This window comes from Grampus griseus (genome assembly GCF_964374135.1).
Source record: "Grampus griseus genome assembly, chromosome: 14".
NCBI lineage: Eukaryota > Metazoa > Chordata > Mammalia > Artiodactyla > Delphinidae > Grampus > Grampus griseus.
This window is the reverse complement of record NC_139008.1, coordinates 70401173-70424637: the sequence shown is the minus strand read 5'-3', so window position 1 is coordinate 70424637 and position 23465 is coordinate 70401173. Positions and strand designations below refer to the sequence as shown.

General features: G+C 44.4%; 1 protein-coding gene across 1 annotated transcript in view; it reads left to right on the top strand.

Moving 5' to 3' along the window:
* Positions 1 to 23465, top strand: part of CHD6 (chromodomain helicase DNA binding protein 6) — a 211602-nt gene that overhangs the window by 176454 nt on the left and 11683 nt on the right. Inside the window, exons 27-33 of the mRNA XM_082671502.1 lie at positions 564 to 624; positions 13570 to 13630; positions 14355 to 14571; positions 16149 to 16357; positions 17461 to 19044; positions 21822 to 21973; positions 22536 to 22742. Of these exons, the coding sequence (XP_082527628.1) occupies positions 564 to 624; positions 13570 to 13630; positions 14355 to 14571; positions 16149 to 16357; positions 17461 to 19044; positions 21822 to 21973; positions 22536 to 22742 (2491 nt within the window). The remainder of the gene's footprint in view (positions 1 to 563; positions 625 to 13569; positions 13631 to 14354; positions 14572 to 16148; positions 16358 to 17460; positions 19045 to 21821; positions 21974 to 22535; positions 22743 to 23465) is intronic.

Below are 23465 nucleotides of genomic sequence, written 5' to 3'. Positions count from 1 at the left end.
GCATCAGCAGTAGTTAAGCTCACAAGGGAGAAGATGTTAGGCAGCTAATCTAGGGACGAGCAGCTGATGGTCCGGAGGGCAGTGTCCTTCCTCAGCACGCACGGCAGAGCTCCCTTTCAAGGAAGTGACGGCCGCTAAATGTGGGGAGCGATTCTGCCTCCACGGCATCCTACTGTGGGATCTGGGGGTCAGCACATCAGGACTCCTAGTTTGCATGGCTGTCAGCCTTAGACTCTGTTCTTTTATCAAAGCCGCTTATCCAGACAGTTCTTGATGGGCAGTAATTACCTTTTTAAAGATAGCATCATTGTTGAATAGCCGGCCTCTGAACTTGCCTGAGTAGATCATGAGTCTCGTGCTAAAGTCTCATTTGAGTGGAAGTCGTTGCTCGTAGAAGTTGTAACACTGGAAAAACCAAGATTTTGAGGCCTGTGGGGCAAGGGATCTACTAATATTCTCTTTGGTCAGTGATTCTGGGGGATTTTCATGCAAGCATCCTAGTTGCAAAATAGCTTCTAGGTGGTGTGTGATGCTTTTTATTTTTTATTTTTAATTTTATTTAGAGGCAACACAGATAAAGAAGACAATACAGAAGACAAAGTAGATGGCCTCCAGAAACAAATGGTGAGTCACATGTGCTGTGTTTGTAATCCACTATCTTTAATATCAAGAGAGAAATCCCCATCTTGGTATATTGGTCTTTGGGAACTTGATTGCATTGCTGCAGTTGCATTGCATTTTCCCCAGCATTTTACTGTAAAAATTGTCAACTCACAGACTGCGTTGCCCTTTTATTCTAATGAAACTTTTGCTTTTGAGGTGACTGTAGATTTTAGATGGAATTGTAAGATACAATACAGGGTGATCCCGTGTACCTTTTATCCAGTTTCCCACCAGGGGGACATCTTGCAAAACTATGATACAATATCACAGGCAGGATGCTGACATTGACAGAATCAAGATATAGGACATTTCCACCGCCACAGAGATCCACCATGTTGCCCTTTTATAGCCACATCTGCATCCCTCCTACCTTCACCTCCTTTTTAATCCCTAGCAACCACTAACCTATTCTCCACTTTTGTAGTTCTGTCATGTTAAGAATATTATATAAATGGAGTCATGCAGTATGTAACCTTAGGGGCTTGGCTTTTGTCACTCAACATAATTCCCTGTAGATGGATCCAGATTGTTGTGTGTAATGATAATTCATTCCTTTATATCACCGAGTAGTATTTCTCCCTTCATCCATTGAAAAACATCTGGGTTGTTTCCAGTTTTTCACTATTGCAAGTACCTCTGTAAACATCTGCATACAGATTTTGTGTGAACTTACATTTCCATTTCTCTGGGGTAAATGTCCAAGAGTATAATTGCTGAGTCATGTAGTAGTTATATGTTTAGTATTTTCAAGAAACTGACAAGCTGTTTTCTAGAGTGGCTGTACCATTTTACATTCCCACCAGTGATGTATGAATGATCCACTTTCTCCTCATCTTCACTGGCTTTTGGTGTTGTCACTAATTTATTTATTTATTTATTTATTTATGTTTTATTGGCTGCGTTAGGTATTCATTGCTGTGTGCGGGCTTTCTCTAGTTGCGGCGAGCGGGGGCTACTCTTCATTGCAGTGCACGGACTTCTCGTGGTAGCTTCTCTTTGTTGCAGAGCACGGGCTCTAGGCACACGGGCTTCAGTAGTTGTGGCACACAGGCTCAGTAGTTGTGGCTTGTGGGCTCTAGAGCGCAGGCTCAGTAGTTGTGGTGCACAGGCTTAGTTGCTCCACAGCACGTGGGATCTTCCCAGACCAGGGCTCGAACCCATGTCCCCTGCATTGGCAGGCGGATTCTTAACCACTGTGCCGCCAGGGAAGTCCCTGTTTCTTAATGCTGTTAAAATATGGCCTATGGAAAACTCCTCAAGTTGGCTTCTGAGTTCTTTTGACATGATTCAGTCAAATATGGAAAGGAGGAAAACTATGAAAAATTCATACATATACATATAGCCCCTCTTATTTAGATTTCCTTCACATTTAGGTCACCACAGAGCAATGAGTAGAGTTCCCTGTGCTATACAGTTCGTTCTCATTAGTTATCTGTTATATACATAGTAGTGTATATGTGTCAATCCCAGCCTCCCAATTCATCCTACCCCCCCTTCTCCACCCTTGGTATCCGTAAGTTTGTTCTCTACATGTGTGTCTCTATTTCTGCTTTGCAGATAAGTTAATCTGTACCATTTTTCTAGATTCCACATATAAGCATTAATATACAATGTTTGTTTTTCTCTTTCTGACTTGCTTCCTTTTGTATGACAGTCGCTAGGTCTATCCACATCTCTGCAAATGGCACTATTTCATTCCTTTTTATGTCTGAGTAATATTCCATTGTATATATGTACCACATCTTCTTTATCCATTCCTCTGTAGATGGACATTTAGGTTGCTTCCATGTCCTGGCCGTTGTAAATAGCATTGCAAGGAACATTGGGGTGCGTGTATCTTTTTAAATTATAATTTTCTCTGGGTATATGCCCAGGTGTGGGATTTCTGGGTCATATGGTAGTTCTGTTTTTAGTTTTTTGAGGAACCTCCATACTGTTCTCCATAGTGGCTGTATCAATTTACATTCCCAGCAACAGTTTAGGAGGGTTCCCTTTCACCACACCCTCTCCAGCATTTACTGTTTGTAGATTTTTTGATGATGGCCATTCTGACTGGTGTGAGATGCTCAACATCACTAATTACTAGAGAAAAGCAAATCAAAACTACAGTGAGGTATCATCTTGTTATCCTTTTGATGTCTGCAGAATTTATAATGCTATTCCCTGTTTCATTCCTTATATTAATAATTTGTGTCTTCTTTTTTTCTTATTATTCTGGCTAGAAATTTGTCTGCTTTATCTTTTTAAAGAATTGGAACTTTGTTTCATTGATTTTTCTCTGTTTTCTATTTTAAATTTCATTGATTTCTGCTCCTTATTATTCTTTTCCTTCCAGTTTTGTGTTGTTTTTTTTGTTTGTTTTTGTTTGTTTGTTTGTTTTTTGGCTGTGTTGGGTCTTTGTTGCTGCACACGGGCTTTCTCTAGTTGCAGTGAGCGGGGGCTACTCTTTGTTGCGGTGCGTGGCTTCTTGTTGCAGAGCACAGACTCTAGGCACACAGGCTTCAGTAGTTGTGGCATACGGGCTCAGTAGTTGTGGCACACAGGCTTAGTTGCTCCGCGGCATGTGGGATCTTCCCAGACCAGGGCTCGAACCTGTGTCCCCCGCATTGGCAGGCGGATTCTTAACCACTGTGCCACCAGGGAAGCCCCTCTGTTCTATTTTCCTCTTTTTCTAGATATTTGGGGTGGGAGTTTAGATTACTGATTTGAGACTTTTGGGCTTATTTAATGTATGCATTCAGTGCTATAAATTTCCCTCTCAGCATTACTTTAGCTAGGCCCCACGATTTTTACTATTTATTATAAATAGTAAAATTTGTTGTATTTTCATTTTCATTCAATTAATTTTTTTTTCCCTTGAGACTTTTTCTTTGGCCCATGGATTATCAGACATGTGTTATTTAATTTCCAAGTATTTGGAGATTGTCCTATAATCTTTCTGGTTTTTATTTCTAGTTTGATTCCATTGTGCTCAGAGAATACACTCTATTATTTCAGTGGTTTTAAATTTGTTAAGTTATTTTTGTGGCCCAGGATATGGTCTCTCTTGGTATATGTTGCATGGGCACTTGAAAAATATGTGTATTGTGCTGTTGTTGGGCAGAGCGCTGCATAAATGTCAATGCAGTCCTGTTAGTTGATAGTGTTGAGTTCTTCTGTATTCTTGCTGATTTTCTGTCTAGTTGTTGAGAGAGGAGTATTGAAGTCTCCAACTATAATTATGGACTTGTGTATTTCTCCTTTCAATTCTATCAGTTTTTGCCTCACGTGTTTTGCAACACTGTTGTCTGGTGTATACACCTTTAGGATATGTCTTCTTGGTGGGTTGACTCTGCTGTCAATATATAATGTACCTGCTTGTGTCTGATAGGTTTTTTTTGCTCTGAAGTGTACTTTATCTGATATTAATATAGCTACTCCTGGTTTCCTTTGATAAATGTTTGCATGATATAACTTTTTCCATCCTTTTACTTTCAACCTGCCTATGTGAAATGAGTTTTCTGTAGACAGTATTTAGTTGGGTTATATTTTTTAATGCACCCTGTCTTATAGTTGATGTATTCAGCCACTTACATTTAATGTAATTATTGATGCATTAAGCCTTAAGTCTGACATTTTGTTTTCTCCATTTTTTTATTCTCTGTTTTCTTTTTCCTGACTTCTTGTGGGTTATTTGAACCTTTTTTCTGATCCCTTTTTTGATTTATCTATGTTGGGTATGTTTTGTTGGGTTTTTTTTAAGTTTCTTAGTGGTTATTCTAGATATTTCATTACATATATCACAGTCCACTGGTATCATCATTTTACCAGTTCAAGTGAAGTATAGTGTCCTTACTTCTAGTTTTGTCCCTTTATAATATAATTGTCTTAAATATTTCTTCTACATACATTTAGAATCATATCAGACAATGTTATAATTTTTGCTGCAATTCTGAAATATAATTGAGAAGATTCAAGAGGATAAGGAACATCTACTGTATTTTTATTTACTTTGTTCTTCCTGGTGTCCCAAGATTTCTTCTTTCTGTTGAGAGAAATTCCATTAGCTGTTCTTTTAGGATAGGTCTACTGTTGACAGTTCTTTTATTTTTCCTTCATCTGAGAATATCTTAATATCCCCTTTATTCCTGAAGGATATTTTCATTGGATATAGGATTCTGGGTTGACAGTTCTTTTCTTTCAGCTCTTGAAAAATGTTGTGCCACTTCCTTCTGGCCTCCCTGGTTTCTGATGAGAAATCTTCTGTCACTCAAGTTGTTTTTCCCCTTAGGTAAGGTGTCATTTCTCTGTTGCTACTTTCAGGATTTTTTTTTTTTCTTTCTTTAGTTTTCAGAAGCTTAACTGTGATTTGTGTGTGTGTGGACTTCTTTGAGTTTATCCTGTTTGGTGTTTATCATCTTCTTGAATCTGTAGGTTTGTGTCTTTCACCAGATTTGGGGAGTTTTCAGCCATTATTTCTTGAATTCCTTTTTCCTCCCCTTCTGGAACTCTGATGGTATGAATGTTAAATCTTTTGTTATAGTCCCACTGGTCCCTGAGGTTCTGTTTTTTGTTTTGTTTTGTTTATTTTGGCTGTGCCTCATGGCTTGCAGGATCATAGTTCCCCAACTGGGGATCGGACCTGGGCCACAGCAGTGGAAGCGCCAAGTCCTAACCACTGGACCACCAGGGAATTCCCTGTTTAATGTTTTTTTTAATCTGTTTCTCTCTGTTGGTCACACTGGGTACTTTATATTTTTCTCTCTTAGAGCTCACTGATTCTTTTCTCTTTCTCCTCTATTCGCTGTTGAGCCTGTCCATTGTGTTTTTGTTTTTGTTTGGTCTGGTTCATTTCATTATTGTATTTTTCAAATCCAAAATTTCCCTTTGGTTCTTCTTTGGATCTCTCTTTCTTTGCTGAGATCTTCTTTTTCTTTGCTGAGATTTTGTGTTATCATTTGTGGCAAGTATGTTCAGAATTCCTCATTGAGGACTGCCTTAAATTCTTATGTCAGATAATTCTAAGATCTCTGTCATTTCAGTGTTAGTGTCTATTGATTGTCTTTTCCCATTCAGTTGGAGATCTTCCTGGTTCTTGATGTGATAAGTGATTTTTGATTGAAACCTGAACATTTGGGGTATTACATTGTGAAACTCAGGATCTTATTTAAAACTTCTGTTGTAACTGATTGCCTCTGACATCTCTGTTGCAGGGGAATGGGGCAGGGTGGGTGGCAGAGTACACCACCTTTTTACTGCTTGGTGGGAGTAGAAGTTAATGTTCCCAGTCAGCCCCTGAAGATACCCAAGGCAGGGGTGTTTCTCATTACTGTTGGGCAGGAATGGAAGTTTAGATCTCCACATGGTCTTTGCTGACACCATGGGTGTTGGGGACCTTATTACCACCTAGCAGGGATAAAAGTCCCAGCTCCCTACTTGGCTTTTTGACACCACCCAGCAGGGGAATGGGGAGCCCTGTTACAGCCTGGCAAAGGTGGAAGTCTAGAGTCCACCTTTAGACTCTAGAGGCCCACTCAGCCTCTGCCGGCATGGATGTGGTGAGCAGAAGTTTTTTCTGTTATGTTGAGCTGAAGTGTAGCACATCTTGTCTTAACATTTTGTCCATTCCTAGCTTGCCCTTTTCCTAGTCCTTCACTAGAGAGAGCAGGCTTTTGTTGCGGCTTTTTTTGTCTGTACCCTTTGTCATTTCCAGATAGCCAGCTTCTTTACCTCCAGATCTAGGATATATAAGGCAAAAAAGGAAACCCAGGAAACTCACCACTGTGTCATCCCATGTGTCCCAAAGTCCCTGGTTGGTCTGCCTTCTCTTCACCTTTCAGAGTTTCCTTAGGTTTGTTATATATATAATGTCCAGGGGTTTTAGTTGTAAATATTGTGTGGAATAGGGAAATATGCATCTTCCCAGAGCAGAAGTCTATATTGCATTTTACAGATGAGTTTCTAGGGCTTTGAATAAGCAGACCAAAACCTTACTAGGGCCCCAGCACTATTTGACCACATTTTCTCTGGCTTTCAGTGGAGCAAATAAATCTGTTAGAATTTCATGGGTTCCGTATCCCAGAGGTTACTGTAGCATTGTCCTCGCCTGACTCCATTACTAGAATAATCTTTCTTCTCCTCCTGATCACCAACCAAAAGTTTTCAATTCTCTTCTTTTGGTTCTAGTTTGGAGAATGGTATTTACCTTGGTTTCCATCAGCTCTGATTGCTTTAACAGTAACAATGACATCACTTTCCCAAAGTAAGAAATAATTATTTTTTGAAGATATGCTTCCATATCTCCTTGAGGTTTGCGAAGCAGTGGATTGAAGCAAATCAGCATGAAGCTTTAGACCCTGGACCTGCAGGAAGTTGGGTTTGGTCTTGACAATTAAAATCTGAGCTGTGCCATTCTGGTAGAAGCTCTGCCTAGCTTTTACAGTTACTTCCTTTGTCTGGAATGTGGGATGTGTTTTCCCATGGAAATAACTTGAGTACCAAAGAAATGAAAATAGTACCTTAAATTCATATGGAACTTTACTCTTTCCAAAGCACTTTTCCCATTTGTTTCAGTTGATCCTCACCTCAGCCATGTAAAGTAAGAGCTTCAGGTGTTATTGCCCTCATGTGAGAGCTGGGGAAATTCAGGCCCAGGAAGTTAAAGGACATTGCCAGATTCTCACAGCTACTAGATGATAGCGTTCAGACTAGATATTCTCTAGCTATTCTGGCTTTTTTTTTTTCTGATCAAATATTCTTTTCATAGTCAAGAGAGTAGGAAGTGTTTTAGCTGTACGTACACACCCCTTCTCCCAGCAGCATCCTCTATGAAAAGGCAGCCCCCAGACCAACCGCAGGCCAGACCCAGCTCTGAAAGCTGTTCATGGTAAAGTTCACATGCTTAACTCATGCTTACTTCAGTCTTGGAGAGATCTGGGCACTGAAGTGGGAGTTGTGGCAGAATTGGTAAAATAACTCAAGTTTCCTTATAGTATGGTTAAACTCCTCTGGGACTCCTTTTTTTTAAATTCATTTATGAAAATAATGCCTGTATTATTTATTTTGCTCTTCAGATCCCTAAAACCTGGACTATAGAATATAATCAAAAGCAGAAGGAATGGGGAGTGCCTTTCCCAGATTTTGAGGTGAACAGATTATAAACAGATTAAGATCGACTTCTAGTCCATGTGCTAGAATAACAAACGTAGAGGAACAGCCAACATCTGAACCAAGCCTTCTCCCCACGCCCCAGCCCTTGTACTGAAGACACTGGTTGGGTGTTTCCTTCTCCCAGTTCTGTTCTCAGGCAGATCAGCAGGTTAAGGAAGCCCAAAGAGCGTATCATCCATCACTAAGTTAATTCATCTGAATTAAACAGACCTGGGCATAGGAGGGGGGCCTGGTTAGTAGATGGGAGAATCTCAGCATTGCAAGGACCCTAACACATGTCTGCATGGTCTCAGTGTTCCATCCCTTCTACTGCGACATCACTGTGGGGGCATACCAGGCAGGTGTAGGTGCTTCCAGGAATCCATGAAGGGAAAGGGGGAATGTGCTATCTTCCAAGGAAGCCCATTTCATTGTTGGGTGGTATTTCCTTATTCTGACCCAGAAATCTGACTCCCAGTTGGTTCCATGGACTCTGTCTAGTTTTCTTCTGGTCCTGCAAAGAGCAAAACTGTTCTTACTTTCCTCTCCGATAAGACTAAAAAATTTTGAGACCAACTAGCTACCGTAATCTCTTTAAGTCTCTTTTCAGGTGAAGTATCCTTAATTCCTCTTTCTTCTTATCATGTTGTCTCCAGACCCCTTGCTACTCTTGTGCCTTCCAGAGCTCACTGTGCTGTTGTCCTCTTCAAACGTGGCAGTTGGAGAACCACAGAACGTTAGAGGGACATGTGAGATGATTAGTCTACTCCCTTCCCCCACCCTTTCTGTTTAATACCAGTAGAGCTTTTGATTGGTAAACAGTTGCAGCTAGTCAGTGGACATGCCTTCTAAAGCAGTTAGTCAGAAAGTTTACTTGTGTTTGGGATGGTCTAGAGCCTAGAATGGTAAAGGAAATCGTTCTCTATCAAACCCAGTATGCAGGGAGGTTACCATCTCCTTTAACTGAGATAGTAATAAGTAGTGGCCCAGCTCTGCCTGGTGTAGTCCTTGTGTTCTAACCAGCAGTCTTGTCCTCGCTCTGCAGCACTTCCTACAGCAGGTGCTCTCTGTAAAAGGAGGGTGAGTTCATGTGCACAGTGAACTAGGAAGAAACTCCTGCAGGGAAACTTAATGCCTAAAATGGTCAGATCCCACTATAAGAAAAGTTCAATGAGGAACTGAACAATGACTCTATTCTTATGAGTTGAGAGATCAAGGGGTCTCTGAACTCAAATAGAGATATTTGAATGTAGATGGAGTACTTCCACGCTTACTTCCACGCTTACAAAGCACGTTTCCCCTTCAGTTAGGCGTTGTTCTTATCCCTATTCTAGACGGGGGAAGCTCAAATAGTTTTAATGAGCTGCAAAAGAAGTCATACTCCTCAGGAGCAGTGTCTGCCCGCTCACATCTTTTTCTAAATCCTTCAGTCTTTCCATTATAAAATCCTTGAATTTTGTGTTAATGACATTTGATGTGTGTCTACTTTCTATTTCTACATGAAATTTATGAAGGTAGTAGGATGCTTGATTTTTCTGCAAAATGAAAACTGCTGTGGGATATTTTTTAACTGCGCCTTCACGCATCCTGTTACCTCTGCACAAAGAGTTCTTATATTCTCCTCCTGGCGAACTCCTGTGTCCTTCAGTGTGAAGCTCAAAAGTCACCTCTCAGATGTCCTTCCCCTACCTGATTTGGGCCATGCAGAGTTGGTGACCCTTTCTGGTTTTCCCACTGTGTTTAGGAGCACTCATCACACTACATGGCCAGTATTTATTTTATGTCTCTTGTAATGGCCAGAATGTGGGCTCTAGAAGGATAAGGACTCCATCCTTCCCACTGTCAGAGCTCCTGAACCCAGCACAGTTCCTGGCAAACAAATGTAGGATGGCAGCTCATCACCGCTCTTTTGGCCCTGGAGTTTTGTAAGGGCTTAGAGGAAATTCCCTGGGTCTGCAGGTCTGTGCTGCCATGCCACTGCCTGCACCCACACCCAGACCAAAGAGGGGAGGCAGCCGGGCCTGGAGGAGCAGCCACAGGCGAGGGGGATCTGCTGTTCTCAGATCAGGAAACAGCCCTGCATCCTTGGCGGAGAAGTGCCACGCGGGAAGCTAAGTTACTCTTAGTGACTGACAGTGCATTTGATCCAACCAGGTGTGTCTTCAGCCCCCGGAGGCAATACATCCCCGTGGTTAGAGCTCCTCGTCTGGGGTCAGGCCTTCTAGGTTTGAATTCCATCTTCACCACTTAATAACTATATGTAGTATTAGATTATCAATCTCTCCTTCTACAATTTCCTTGTCTAAAAAGGGTCATTTAGTCGTTTAGAATGAATAAATGAAAAACGCACGTGAAGTACTCAGTATAGTATCTGGCCATGTACTTACCTGTAGACTTTTGTTGTCATTGCTGCTGTTGGCCACTGTGTCATGAAGCTATCCTTAGAGAACACACTTCAGCTGAAAGAGAGAAACGCTGAAGGATCCTCTAGCAGTTGGGCCTGTACGTGGGTATCTCCTCGGTGCCGGCTGCCGTGCATCGGGCATTTGCTTTGTGCCAGCATTTGGTTAAACACTTTGCATAATCAACTCATTTGTGCCCCACGATCACCCGTAAAGTACTATTGTCTCCATTTTGCAAATGAAGAAATGAGCTTGAGAGAGGTCGAAACACGTTGCCCAAGGCCAGAGAGCAGTGGACTGTCAGACTCCAAACACAGGCGTGCTCAAGATGGAGAAACTGCAGGTTGGAACTAACCTGTTGCCCTTACTTTGACAGTCTTACTTGTCAGCACTCTCTGGGATCCTGCCCTTGGAAATGATTGATTCATACTTCTTCTGAGATGAATATTTCTTTCAGACTGATTCACAGAGGCAGAAACTAGGATACTACATGTTCACATGCAGACTTCAGAGGCAGGGCTTTCCATGTGCTCCCTGCGGTACCGCTCTGTCACACTCACATTAAATTGGTTATGTGACCACAAGATTATGACATCTTTTTCACTTCAGCTGCTGCTAAGCCAGGTCTTCTCCTTTCTGTCAGTGATAGAGAGGGGACCTGCCATCGAGAGAGAGCAGGAGACAGAAAGGCACTTACGGCTTCCAGAATCTTTCCTTACTTGAGGGTTTGCCTAAGGCCAACAGAAACTGTTAGGGAGGGTGGAAAGGAAGCCTGCATGGCAGGTGTGCCTGCCTCACACCAAGCCCGGAGCTACCCCTGTGGAGTCGGTGCCCACGGCAGCCACACATCCGTCGTAATAAGGAGCGTGGTAGCCCTGGCGCCTGACCCCACATCTCATAGTCTGTACAGCACTTCTCAGTCTAGAAGAGTCTATGATTACAACTTTCAGCATTATAAGGGTCTTCACGGGTACTCTAAGAATACCCAAAAATGTTCTCTATGGCAGGAAGGATGGAAGGCCTGGTTGTTGGTTTTTGCTGGCTTTTTAACTGCCTAAATAGTGGGAAAGGCTGCTTTGGCATGTTTAAGTGTCACTTCAGAATGGTACAGTAGATCAGCTTGAAGTTCCTTCTCTTCACTGATATTGCATGGGCAAAGAAGAGAGATTAAACTAGTGTTCTCCAATTCTAAATATGTTGCACTCTCTAAATCAGATTTTCAGCCGGGACTCTCTTTTTGTTCTGTTTTGGGCAGCTCAGTGGTTACAGTATAGGTTCTCATCAGACTACCGTGTTTGAAGCCCAGCTCTGCCCCTTGGTAGCCATGTGACCTTGGCAACTTACAGAACTTTCTAGGGCTTGTTTTCTGCCTCTGTAAAATAAGGATAGTAATACTTTCTACCTGGGGAAGCAGTGCTGATGACCAAAGGAGATAAGCCGTGTAAAGGGTTTTGCACGGTCACACATAGTTCTTGGTAACGTCAGCTATTACCACTACTTTAGTAAGAAAGAAATGCATTCAGAAAATGAACCCCTGCCCCTCTGCCTTTCTCAGGTCCTTCCCCGGTATTAGGGGCCTAAGAGAGCGGTTTGAATTTTAACTATTGCCAGTCATAGGTGTGTGTCCATCCCTCCTGAACCGAGGTGCTGCTCTCCTGGGCTGTGTCCCAGTTTTCTGTCAAGGACCAGACAGTAAATATCTTAGGCCTGGGGGCCAGTAGAGTCACATCTTCTTCACCTCCTTCTGTTTCTCCCCCTCCTGCCCCTCCCTTCCTTCCTCCTCCTCCTCTTCTTCTTCCCTTAAAAACCATTCTTAGCTTAAGGGCCACACAAAAACAATCTACAGGCTGCAGATTGCTGACCCTTATTCTGACAGAATCTGACCCTGTGCTCCACCATAGCCGAAGTCATGAATCCTGGGGTTATTCTCGCCTGTCATTCACGTCAAAAGACGCAGTCAGAGAAACAATAAGAGGGCTTCCCTGGTGGCACAGTGGTTGAGAGTCTGCCTGCCAATGCAGGGGACACGGGTTCGAGCCCTGGTCTGGGAAGGTCCCACGTGCTGCGGAGCAACTAAGCCCGTGCACCACAACTACTGAGCCCATGTGCCGCAACTCCTGAAGCCCACGTGCCTAGAACCCGTGCTCCGCAACAAGAGAAGCCACCACAGTGAGAATTCCGCTCACGGCAACAAAAAGTAGCCCCCGCTCGCCGCAACTAGAGAAAGCCATGCACAGCAACGAAGAACCAAAGCAGCCAAAAATAAATAAATAAAATACATAAGTTTGTAAAAAAATAAATAAAAAAGTAAAGTTGGTTTTTAAAAAATATAAAAGAAAAACAATAAGATAGGTGGGAAAATGGGTGAAATACGTGAAGGGGATTAAGAAGTACAGACTTCCAGTTATAAAATAAATAAGTCACAGGGATGTGATGTACTGCATCGGGAATGTAGTCAATAATATTAGAATAACTTTGTGTGGTGACAGATAGAAAGTACACCCATGGTGGTGATCATTTCTTACTGTATAAAGATACCGAATCACTGTTTTACACCTGAAACTAATATGATGTCGCAAGTCAACTTTACTTCAGTAAAAAAAAAAAAAAAAGTAAGTTTTTGTGTTAAAAATGGAGTAAGTTGAAGACTCGCACTGTCTCTTCGCCCACACCCAAACTCCCACATGCTTTGTATATAAGGAGCCTCTGAAGTTCCATTCCTGGGACCAAGAAAGGCTTCGTAAAGGACTCCATTAGAGCCAGGTTGACATATACTCCAACTTGGATAAGCTCTGTGCCTGTGATATTACTTCAGATTCTGAGCCTCAGATCATGATTTTAATTTTAAATTCCTGGAGGTTTGTGCCATCAGGTCTCCTGTCTGGAGCAGTCATGTTTTAGGAAAATAGCGTCTATTGCTGTGAAGTAAATGAAGCATAATGAACATGAGCATGACAGTTTTTCACAGCAGAAATCCAAAAATGCAGGCCCATGCTTTGTGAAATGACAGTATTAGACTGCAAGTGATGATAGTAAAGCAAATATTTAATTCTCAACTAAAAGAGTGCGTGTAAAATGTAGTTGCCAGGGGAGCATGCCAGTTCATCATTCTTAAAGCTAATTCTCTACGGGCAGAATCATTCCACACAATTCCAAGGGGGAAAAATGCTTATTTTAAATAAACTGCTTTCTGGCTCTTTTAAGACTCTGTGCATAAGTAAGCTTTATTCATCAGGGACTACCTTGATCTTTGAGATGCTCTTGAGCAGGGGATGTCTCTTGTGCATCTTTACTCCTTCTGTGTAGGGACTGGGTTTCTGAGTTGGTCTCTTCCGAGCTGCAGTTGTGCTGACGGCATGACTTCATTTATCCCTAGGAGAGTTCCAGTGATGGAGGTGATGGCATTTTTGGTGAAAAGAAGGATGACAGCCGGGCAGGTGAGACTGTGTCCTTCTGAAGGCAAAGAAAAGTAAGGTCCCTGTTTGTAGTTATCCTGGAGTTCATGTGTAATAAAAAAGAAAAAAATGCTGTTTTTTAAGGAGGCTCTTTTTAAAAGCCAATTAAGTTGACCTTCGTCAAACTCTGCGGGAGTCACCCAGGGAGCGGTAATGTGGCTCTGGCCAGCTTTCTCCACCTGGCACTGAATTCAACAGTGAAATGAAGTCAGGATGGAGTCTGAGAGATAAAAAGGAATCGTGGTTTCAGTGATTTTTTTTTTTTCTTTTGAGAAAAGTTAAGGGTATTTGGTGTGTTCTCTTGTTGGTTTGTTTTTCTGAATTCAGACTTAACGGAGGCTTTGATGTTTAGAAGGCCCAGCTACACAGAAGCCTTTAGTTCTAAATGGAGATGGCCACAGAGCATCCACTTAAGCCGATGCCTTAGAGCAAGGCCCTTGAGTCAGTTCTGCCCCCACAGACAGGCACGTTTGTACTGGAGAGAGAGCAGAACCCACCGTACCTAAAGCTGCTTCTAAAGTGCAACTGCAGCCCTTCCGGCTGTGCCTAGCTCCCGAGCTGATTGTTGAACAGCAGCTACTTCCACTAAGTTACTAAGTCAGCTTTAGTTTTCTTTAAATGAAAGGGAAGAACAGCAACCAAAAAACCCAGTTGCCTTTGTTTTAGTTCTGTTTGTAAATACTGATATCCTCACTGATGTTTGAAGCCCAGGATGGCTCCGACCCAGACAAATCACCCTGGCCAGTTTCGTCTGCACTCACAGCTCGTCTCCGACGCCTGGTCACCATTTACCAGCGCTGTAACCGCAAGGAGCTCTGCCGACCTGAAATCCTGGGACCAGGAAACCAGGGATACTGGGTCCAGGAAGAGATGTTCCGGAGGTCCTCAGAGATGGATCTCATCAACAAGGAAGCCCAAAAGAGGTAAAAGCCAGTGGCCAAAAGGGCGTGCTGAGCTGCCCAATGGGTAAAGGTGACAAAGGGAACCCAACAGCTGGAGGGCAGGTGTGTCCAGTGTTCTCATATGGAGTCAGGTTGTCTCTAGAGTGAATTAAATCCAGCCTCCAACTGCAGTGGTGTTTTCGTGCTGACTCGGGAGTCTGGTGATATCTAGGACACCCTCTGTTCACAGTTCCCAGACTTGTGTGATCTTCCAACCTTACCCTCTTCCCTAAGTTGGACCCCAGTCTCTGGGGATGTGATTTAAACACCACACTAGCATGTATCAGATCATATTCTTTCAGCGGCAAAGTGAATAGTGTGCATTGAAGTTGTCTTATTGTAGCCAACAGTCCTTATCGAGCCTTTGAGAACAATAAGTACCATAAAATGCCAGCCCAGAAGGAAGGAGTTACTTGCCCATCTGAGAATTAAGGTAAAAATGGCTGCCTAAGGCCAGCACAGGCTAAGAACGATGCCAGGAGAGCAAATCAACAAAGCTGCTGTTCTTTGAGTCTTTATATCTCTCCGTCCTTTTGATGTAACATCCAGTGAATTGAAAGAATGCCACATAGTGAATTCAATTATTGATACTTCTGTATACTCCTGGCTTTATGAAATTTGGTAATTCAGGGAGTAGATTTCTCCCATCTAGCTCCAAAGAGAGAACCAGAGCCCCTTCTTCCCTGCTTCTCACTCTTCCACTGACCCTCTCACCCCTCTCCTAGCTGAGTACTGTGCCCAAGAGCCCCTGGTGAAGACTACAGTGGTATATAATAATCCATGTTCCTTAAGTCATTATCTTAATCCTGCAGGATATAAAATCTAGAGAACCTTCGTGTCCTAGGAAGGATTATCGTTGTGGGCAACCTGCCTACGTAAGACCAGGAAGGAAGCCAGTGTGAGATGGGAGTCAGGGAGGTGGGTGGCTGAGGGAGTCTCCTCCCCGCTCTGGACCAGTTTCTCCCTCTGTAAAATGAAGGAAGTGAATTTAAGGGCTTGAAAGGTCCCTCCAGGATTCTGTGATTCTCTGTTGTCGTATGGCAGAATTTTTAAGCATATAGAGTGCTTTTAAATTAAAATCTTTATCTCCCACAAGAGGAAATGAACTAGGTAATTTGTAAAATGAATGAATCAAGGGGACTTGCCTGGTGGTCCAGTGGTTAGGACTCCATGCTTCCACTGCAGGGGGCGCAGGTTCAATCCCTGGTCGGGGAACTAAGATCCCGCTGCTCAGAATGGCTAAAAATGCTGTGCAGTACGGCCAAAAATAATAATGAGAATAAAATAAAATAAAATAAAATTGGCGAAGTAAGGTCTCAAGTACGCACACATGATTTGAAGGTGGCGGTAGAGGCTGAGGGGCTGCTGTGTTATAAGCCCCTCCACCCAAGTCAACCTGAATAAAAATAAACAGTAAAATAGACCCGCTCTGCCTGCTCTCTTGACTTCCTGGGCTCTCCCAAGTAGGTGCTCAGTAAGTAGTTGTTGGCTTTTTTTAACTGAAAAAAAAAAAACAAGAAAGAAAACAGCTCACTCTCCTTCTCTGATTCCCTCTCTAGGTGGACTAGGAGAGAGCAAGCCGACTTCTACAGAACAGTGTCTTCCTTTGGTGTCGTTTATGATCAAGAAAAGAAAACCTTTGACTGGACGCAGTTTCGCATCATTTCCCGTTTGGACAAGAAGTCGGACGAGAGCCTGGAGCACTATTTCCATAGCTTCGTGGCCATGTGCCGGCACGTCTGTCGTCTGCCAGCCTGGAAGGATGGTGGTGAGGACACTCTCTGTCACTGTATCCCAGGTGGGACAAGGAGAGAACGTGCTTATTTTCAAGGTACAGAGTTAGGTATAACTATAGACGCGGAGCCAACATGAAGAATTCAGGTAAAGACCAGTGGGTTTTCACAAATCCATGGACTTCTAATCGGGTCCACCCTCATAAAATAAAATCTCTCTCCCAAAATGATGTGATTCCAACGAAAATTGAAATTCGGATTAAAATGTCACAGAAATATTAAGAAACTAATTACCTTTTCCAAAGTGCTTTTTTTTGTAAGTCTCATAGAGAATTATCCTACTATGAGCTTTGCACTTCCCTTAGATTAAATCTTAAATGTTTTCTCATGTGTTGACTTGTAGCTATGGAAAACTAGTGGCCGTCATTTAAACTCCCTGGGCTCCACTAGAGACCTTTTCTAAGAAATTTCTTCCTGGTTGGAATTTGCAGCAGCTTCCTCCGTGTCCCTCTTCAGTCTCGTACTCATAGATTAACTCGCTCTGGACCGTATGACTGTATTCTGGGAAAATTGAAACAAATGTTGAGCCTGTTCAGTGTGGGTTCTAGACTGGCGGCAGCATGTACAGACACCCCACCTTCTGCCTGCATGTGGCACACTTAGGCTGTTTTCTTTAAAGCCAGGGAGCTGCATAGATCGGAAAGATCTGGACCTTGGAGTCATGCTGACAAGACCTGGACTGGAGTCCTGGTTCTGCCACCTTGAGCAAGTTAGCTTATCTGAGCCTCCTTCCTCATCCTTACACAAGGTTAACGATGGTATAGCATAGAGTTCTTGTGAGAACTAAATAACAGCCGTAAAGTACCTAGTTAGAAGGTACCTAGTCCTCCTTATTGACCGGGAACTAATATTTCCCGAACTGGAGTTTTCAGGCTCTTCTTTCACCTTCACTGGTCTGTCCGTGTTTCATAAAAACCTTCCCTTCTCTTTCAGCTTTTCAGTTTAGTGGGGCCACTAAGGCCCTGCCTTGCTGAGGACCCAGGGAGTCAAACTATAAGATCAAAGATGCAGGTGCTCAGGTGGGCAGGAAGTGTCCAAGGGCCACCTTAAGTGACAGGCTCTGTGTTCACCTTTGCAGGCCCCCCAGATCCCAGCATCTGCGTTGAACCCATCACTGAAGAGCGGGCCGCGAGAACCCTGTACCGCATTGAACTGTTGCGGAAGGTCCGGGAGCAAGTGCTGCAGTGTCCTCAGCTGCACGAGCGCCTTCAGCTCTGCAGGCCCAGCCTCTCCCTCCCCGTCTGGTGGGAGTGTGGAAAGCACGATCGGGACCTGTTGATCGGCACTGCCAAGCACGGGCTGAACCGCACCGACTACTACATCATGACCGACCCCCAGCTGTCCTTCCTGGACGCCTACAGAAACCATGCCCAACACAAAAGAACCGACCCCCAGGCTCCAGGGAGTCTCTGTTGCCTTTACCAGACCAACTCCAAACTGTATGAATCTCTTGCGTATACTCAAATGAGCAGGACTTCCGAGTCCCTTGAAAATGAACCTGAGAATCTAGTGAAAATAGAAGGTAGGGATGATCATCTTGGTCCACCTCGGGGCAGCTTATCTGACATGACTTGTGAAAACTTTATTTCTAAAGTTCAGGATGTCATTTCCATCACCCATGATGAGAGTCTACTGCCTGAGTCCTTGGAGAGCATGATGTATGGTAAGAAAGCACTAAGCCAGGAGCCAGTCTCTTTTCAGGAGAGCCCAGGTACCAATACTGAGTCCAGACAAGATGCCGTGGCTCTCGCAACAAGCAGAGATGGCAACTTCCAGCCTGGTGGCCACGAGGCAGAAATAGCCTCAGGCCCCTCTTTTATGGATACATTAGAAGCAGGAGTAGCTCAAATGAACATTAAAAATGGAAAACATTTGCTGGTGTCTCTTTCACAGGAAGGGGAACTCTGCTGCAGCGAGGCAGGGCAGAGACCTGAAAGCCTTGGGCAGCTGGAAACCAAATGCATAGCCTCCCCTTCCTTGGACCAAGGAAATGAGAGCGGGTTTGTTGACATGTGCAATCTGAGTGTCTATGACTCCAAAAGAAACCTGTCATCAGATCAGCAGTTAATTGATTTATTAGAATGCAAAAGTTTAGAAAGTAAATTGATTTTGGGTCGGAACCACAGTGATGAGGAGGAAGAAGAGGAGGAAAATGAGGAGGAAAACCTAGACCTGGCCGCAGGCACGCGGGAAAGGCCAGAGGTGTCGCCTCTTACCGAGCCCACTGCTCGTGTGGCAGGGGAGAAGAGCCACAGCAGCTTTCTTGTGGACGAAGCCAAGCAAGGAAGCCTGGCGGCCAGAAGCCAGCATCCTGGACCGCAGGGCGCTTTTCTTCCCGCAGCCTGTCAGTGTCACTGCAAACACATGGAGAGGTGGACTCACGGCCTTGAGAATGACCAGTTTGAAGTGGAGAAACCCCAGGGTTACAACCCAGACCCATACAAAAGCAAAGCCAATAATGTCACAGTTGGGGGCGAGCTCACTGCTGTTCCGCCAGAGCTGTTTCAGGTGAAGCATGAACTTTTGAAAGAACCCTGGAAAGAAAGTGCAGAAGGGAAACAAGGTTTCCCTACATATCTGGAAGGGAGTGAACTCAAGGCGGAAGACGTGGATTTTGAGAGTAAAGATGATTATGATAGAGACGGGAACTGCCAGAGTCAAGGTACAGTGTGTGGGATCTTGTATTTTGGATAAGCCAGTTCTCGCAAGACAGGGAGGGCGCGTCGGGGGGGTGTTAAGGGTTTTACAGCTTCTGGAAGGGACCTGCTTACACTCACCGTGTTGTTTAAAAGCGAAGGTCACAGGCCTTGGTCTGAAAATGAGGCAGAGTAGCTTAACTCTGATCATTCCAGAAAACTGAGGATGATTGTAGGCAATCGTAGCACCTTGGCTGTGTCAGCTGCGTGATTTGGGCAGGGGTTGTGTGCTGTTATATGATAGATGCCAGATACAGTGTTGAGGGGAAGGAATTCGTTCTTCCACCAGGTAAAGTGCTACAAAGTGGGTTAAAGTAGAACAGCCAGGGAACGCCAAGAACCTGCAGTTTAACGGAGGTGCAGGTAATTTTTCAGGAACGCCACAAAAATACAAATAACCGTCATCTTTATTAAGGTGAGCAAAGACTGCACCATTTGTTCACGTGTATGTCAAAACCCTGTGTTGTAATATCGGTGCATTGGGTTGAGATTCCTTTAAGTAACTCAACAGAAATAAGAATAACCAAATTACATGCCACTCAATAAAAAATGCAGATAGATTTGATCTTTTTAAATAGGGAAATCTTAGGTAATGAAGGGATTTTAAAATGTTAATCTAGGTGACCCTGAGATTTGTATATACTTTGCAGGGATGTGAATACAGTGATTAGAGATCCTGAGCAACAACAAATGGGTCTTAACTTTTTCACTGTTGTCTTTATGTCATCAGACCCAAGAGGACATATTAGGTGAACAAAAGATAGTTCTGTTTATCCTTGTCAGAAAAACAAAAATTACCCTGTAGGTGCCTGGCCTGGTGCCAGGGGCCAAGTGATGTTCAGGGATTCAGTCAGGCCAGCCCCTCCCCGCAGGACAGTGACTTCATCTAAAGAGGGAAACCCTGCCCTGGGTTGTCCCACTTCCTTTTTATTTTTGAACTCCCACCTTTGGTTTTAGCCTCGTGATAACTTGGGAAAGGTTTTGAACCCAAATTAAAATGTACACGCCAGCCAAGCTGAGGACATAGAAACTGAACTGAAAGGAGCTTCATCAGCCTGTGGCCCCAGCCGACCCAGAAGGAGCCAGCCCAGACCTTGCCCCAGGCCACGAAGGGTCCCTGCCACGTGTGGAATTACATGTATACATTGCTCTTGGAACTCTGTTGTGGGGAAAATCAGCGAGTACTCAGTCCTGGGCAGTGTAGACAGTCCAGTGAGGATGGGCTAGAGGAGAGCTGTGCTGGCCTGGACTTCCTCTGGTGGCCGTGCCTTCTGGCTGGGCTGGGCTGGGAGACAGCAGTGAACTTGATAGGCTTTGGTGAGCATCGCGCACACTCGGCCGGGGGCGGGGGGTGTCCCTAGCACCAGTGCTTTTAAAGACGCTTTGACAGACCCCAGGGGTCTCCTCCACACATGAGATGTGGGAGAGGTGAGGCAGAGGGGGTTGCCCTATTTCTGAGGATGGAGCTTGGCCGCTGAAGGAGCAGTAACTGGCACAGCTGTCAGGGCCAGCGCCCGGGCTCCTGGCTCCTTCTCCAGGGTTTTCCCTCACACAGCATTCCGCTTTTTTCTTAAAATTTAAGTTCAGCTTTTCTGCTTAAAGCCTTTCAGCGGTGCTCCCCATTGGATCTAGAATAAAATTCAAATTTTCTGTCCTGGCCTGCAGAGCCCAGCATGTTCCCGATGATCCTGCCCCTCCGCCTCATCTTTGTTGTACTTTTCCCCACTGCCTCCTCATCTTCCTGGGGGTCTCTCCTTCGACAGGTCCTCTCTGCCAGCCTTCCCTCCTACCAGTCGGTTTTCCCTCTTATTCCCTATCATGACACCTTGTCTCTTTCCCTTTATGGCCCTCACCCTGGTTTATAATTGTAACTATTCGTTTATAATTAGTGCATTTTCCCAACTGTCTTTCCCTCATGGAGCTGTAAGAGCCTAGAAAGCCAGGGCCACATCTGTCTTGTTTATCCTTGAATCCCCTGGCCTAGCAAGGCCCTGCTCCTGGTCGGGGGATGGGGGGGGGTCTCTACGGCCCCCTGGGAGACTTGTTGCACAGTCAAAAGTGAGACCACCACGTTTCAGAGGATAGACGTTCCGTGTCATTTCACCACGAAAGAGGTTCACAACTTTTCTTGGACGTTATGCTACACACAGTTCATTCCCTGTCATCTCCGTTAAGTGGGTCTTTGAAGGTCCATTTCACAAGTGATAGTAAACATTCACCACTGAAGACTGAACGAATGAGTGGCATTTCCACTTCTTTCCATCAGTGAAGTACTTTAAACATTCTGGGTTTCTTTGCATCATTTTTTATATAAATCAGGTCTATTTTACCTTCGTTGTAAGTTTCAGGACTTTTCTTCCTTCATCATTAATACCAGCCTCTTGCTGTGTTACATTTCCTACACTCTCCCCACTTCTGTATCAGAGCATAATGTTCACTTTCCTCTCACCCACTGCACCAAATGGGAAAGCCTCTTTGCGGTCCTTCATCGTCGTCGTCGTTGTTCGGTTGTGGATGCAAACTCTTATTGGATGACTTGCATGGGTAGCCCTAGAGCAGGTCGTGCCTTTATGGCTTAACCGATAGAGTGCTTCTGGAAATAGAAAGTATGGTAATTAATAATTCAATTAAAAATAAATGAGCACACACTGGGCTAATTAAAACACAAGATCAGACTTCCTCATCTTTCAGATCACTAGTATCTCCCGAGCGCCTAATTCATTTTTTTAACCTTCCTTCCTAGATTATCCAGGGAAATACTCTGAGGAGGAGAGCAAGAACTCGACCTCGGGCATCGTAGGGGACCTCAGGGACAACCTGCAGGAGGCACGGGCTCCCACCATTGCGCAGCTGCTCCAGGAGAAAACCCTCTATTCCTTCTCCGAGTGGCCAAAGGTACCCAGAGCTTGCACACTCCACCCAGAGCATCCTCAGCTTCGACGCCTTTCCTTTAAACCTTTTAGAATATTTCTGAGAAACAGACTCAGACAAATGTTTCGTATCTTTAAAAGATACTAGTTGTGTGACATTAAAGATACATGCACCTAATTAGACCATAAGACAGACGTGTCAGCTTATCTTCGTATTTACAGCGCTGTGGCTTGTAATCTTCGTTGTCTAGACGATACCATTTCTTTTTTTTTTTTTTTTTTTGCGGTACGCGGAGCGCAGGCCCAGCGGCCACGGCCCACGGGGCCAGCCGCTCCGCGGCATGTGGGATCCTCCCGGACCAGGGCACGAACCCACGTCCCCTGCATCGGGAGGCAGACTCCCAACCACTACGCCACCAGGGAAGCCCGATACCATTTCTTTTAAGACTTGTAAAGTGAGTCCATTTGTGTGCGCCCTTTTCTAATCAGTTCCTTCTGGTTAAAAAACTTGCCACTTGATTTCAGGGGATTTTGTGAATTTGGGTAACTTGGTACTTATTCCTCAGAGCTTTTGTTCTTTTTTATAGGATCGCGTGATAATTAACCGCCTGGATAACATCTGCCATGTGGTGTTAAAGGGGAAGTGGCCCTCCAACCAGCAGTATGAGCCCTCGGCCGCGCTGCCCACCCCCGTGTTAACCAGCGGCGCTGGTCCCCGCAGCAGCCTTTCAGAGCCAGAGGCATCAGAACATATCTTCAGCAGTGGCGCAGCGTTGGTGGCCCAGATGCAGAAGGTGAGGCTGTAAGAATGTTCTTGACCTTGAAACAAAGGAGGAGGACGCTTTGCACTTCTGAATTGAGTCATTTATTCAACAAATACTGAGTGGATAGGAATTTTTTTCTTTCTTTTTTTTGGGGTCAAGCCATTAGTGTTCATTGAGGAATCTGGATTTTATCCTGTAGGCAGCAGAGGCTGTAGTTTTGGAGCAGGAAAGTGCGTGATGAAAGTGTGTTTGCAGCTCAACGGGAGTGGTGTGCAGCTTCATGGGAGATGGGGGTCAGGGAGGGGCTGTGCCTCCAGGGCTGGGAGGCAGGTGGGCATCTGAGGAAGAGATAAGTTCTAGACCAGCTTAGTGGCAGAGTGGCTCCAAAGAAAGGGGGGGAGTTGGCTGGCATGTCGTGATGACTGATGACTATATGAGGAAGGGGAGGCGTGAACAGATCGGGATGTTCAACACTTGAGGACTGAGAACGGTGGCAGCAGATAGAAAGGAGGGGAGTCAAAGCAGGCATGAGTTTTATTTGTGGTTTATAAACCCAGAGGTCAAGTTTAAGGACACGTGGTTATTGGCACACTAGCTCTCACTCTCAGCTGCACACTGGACTCCGCTGGGGACCTTGAGAAGCTCCAGATTCTGACTGAATCGGTCCAGGGTGTAGACTCGATATTGGCTTTTTTTTTTTTTTTTTTTTTTTTAACTTCCCAGTTGATTCTGGTGTACAGCTGAGGCTGAGAT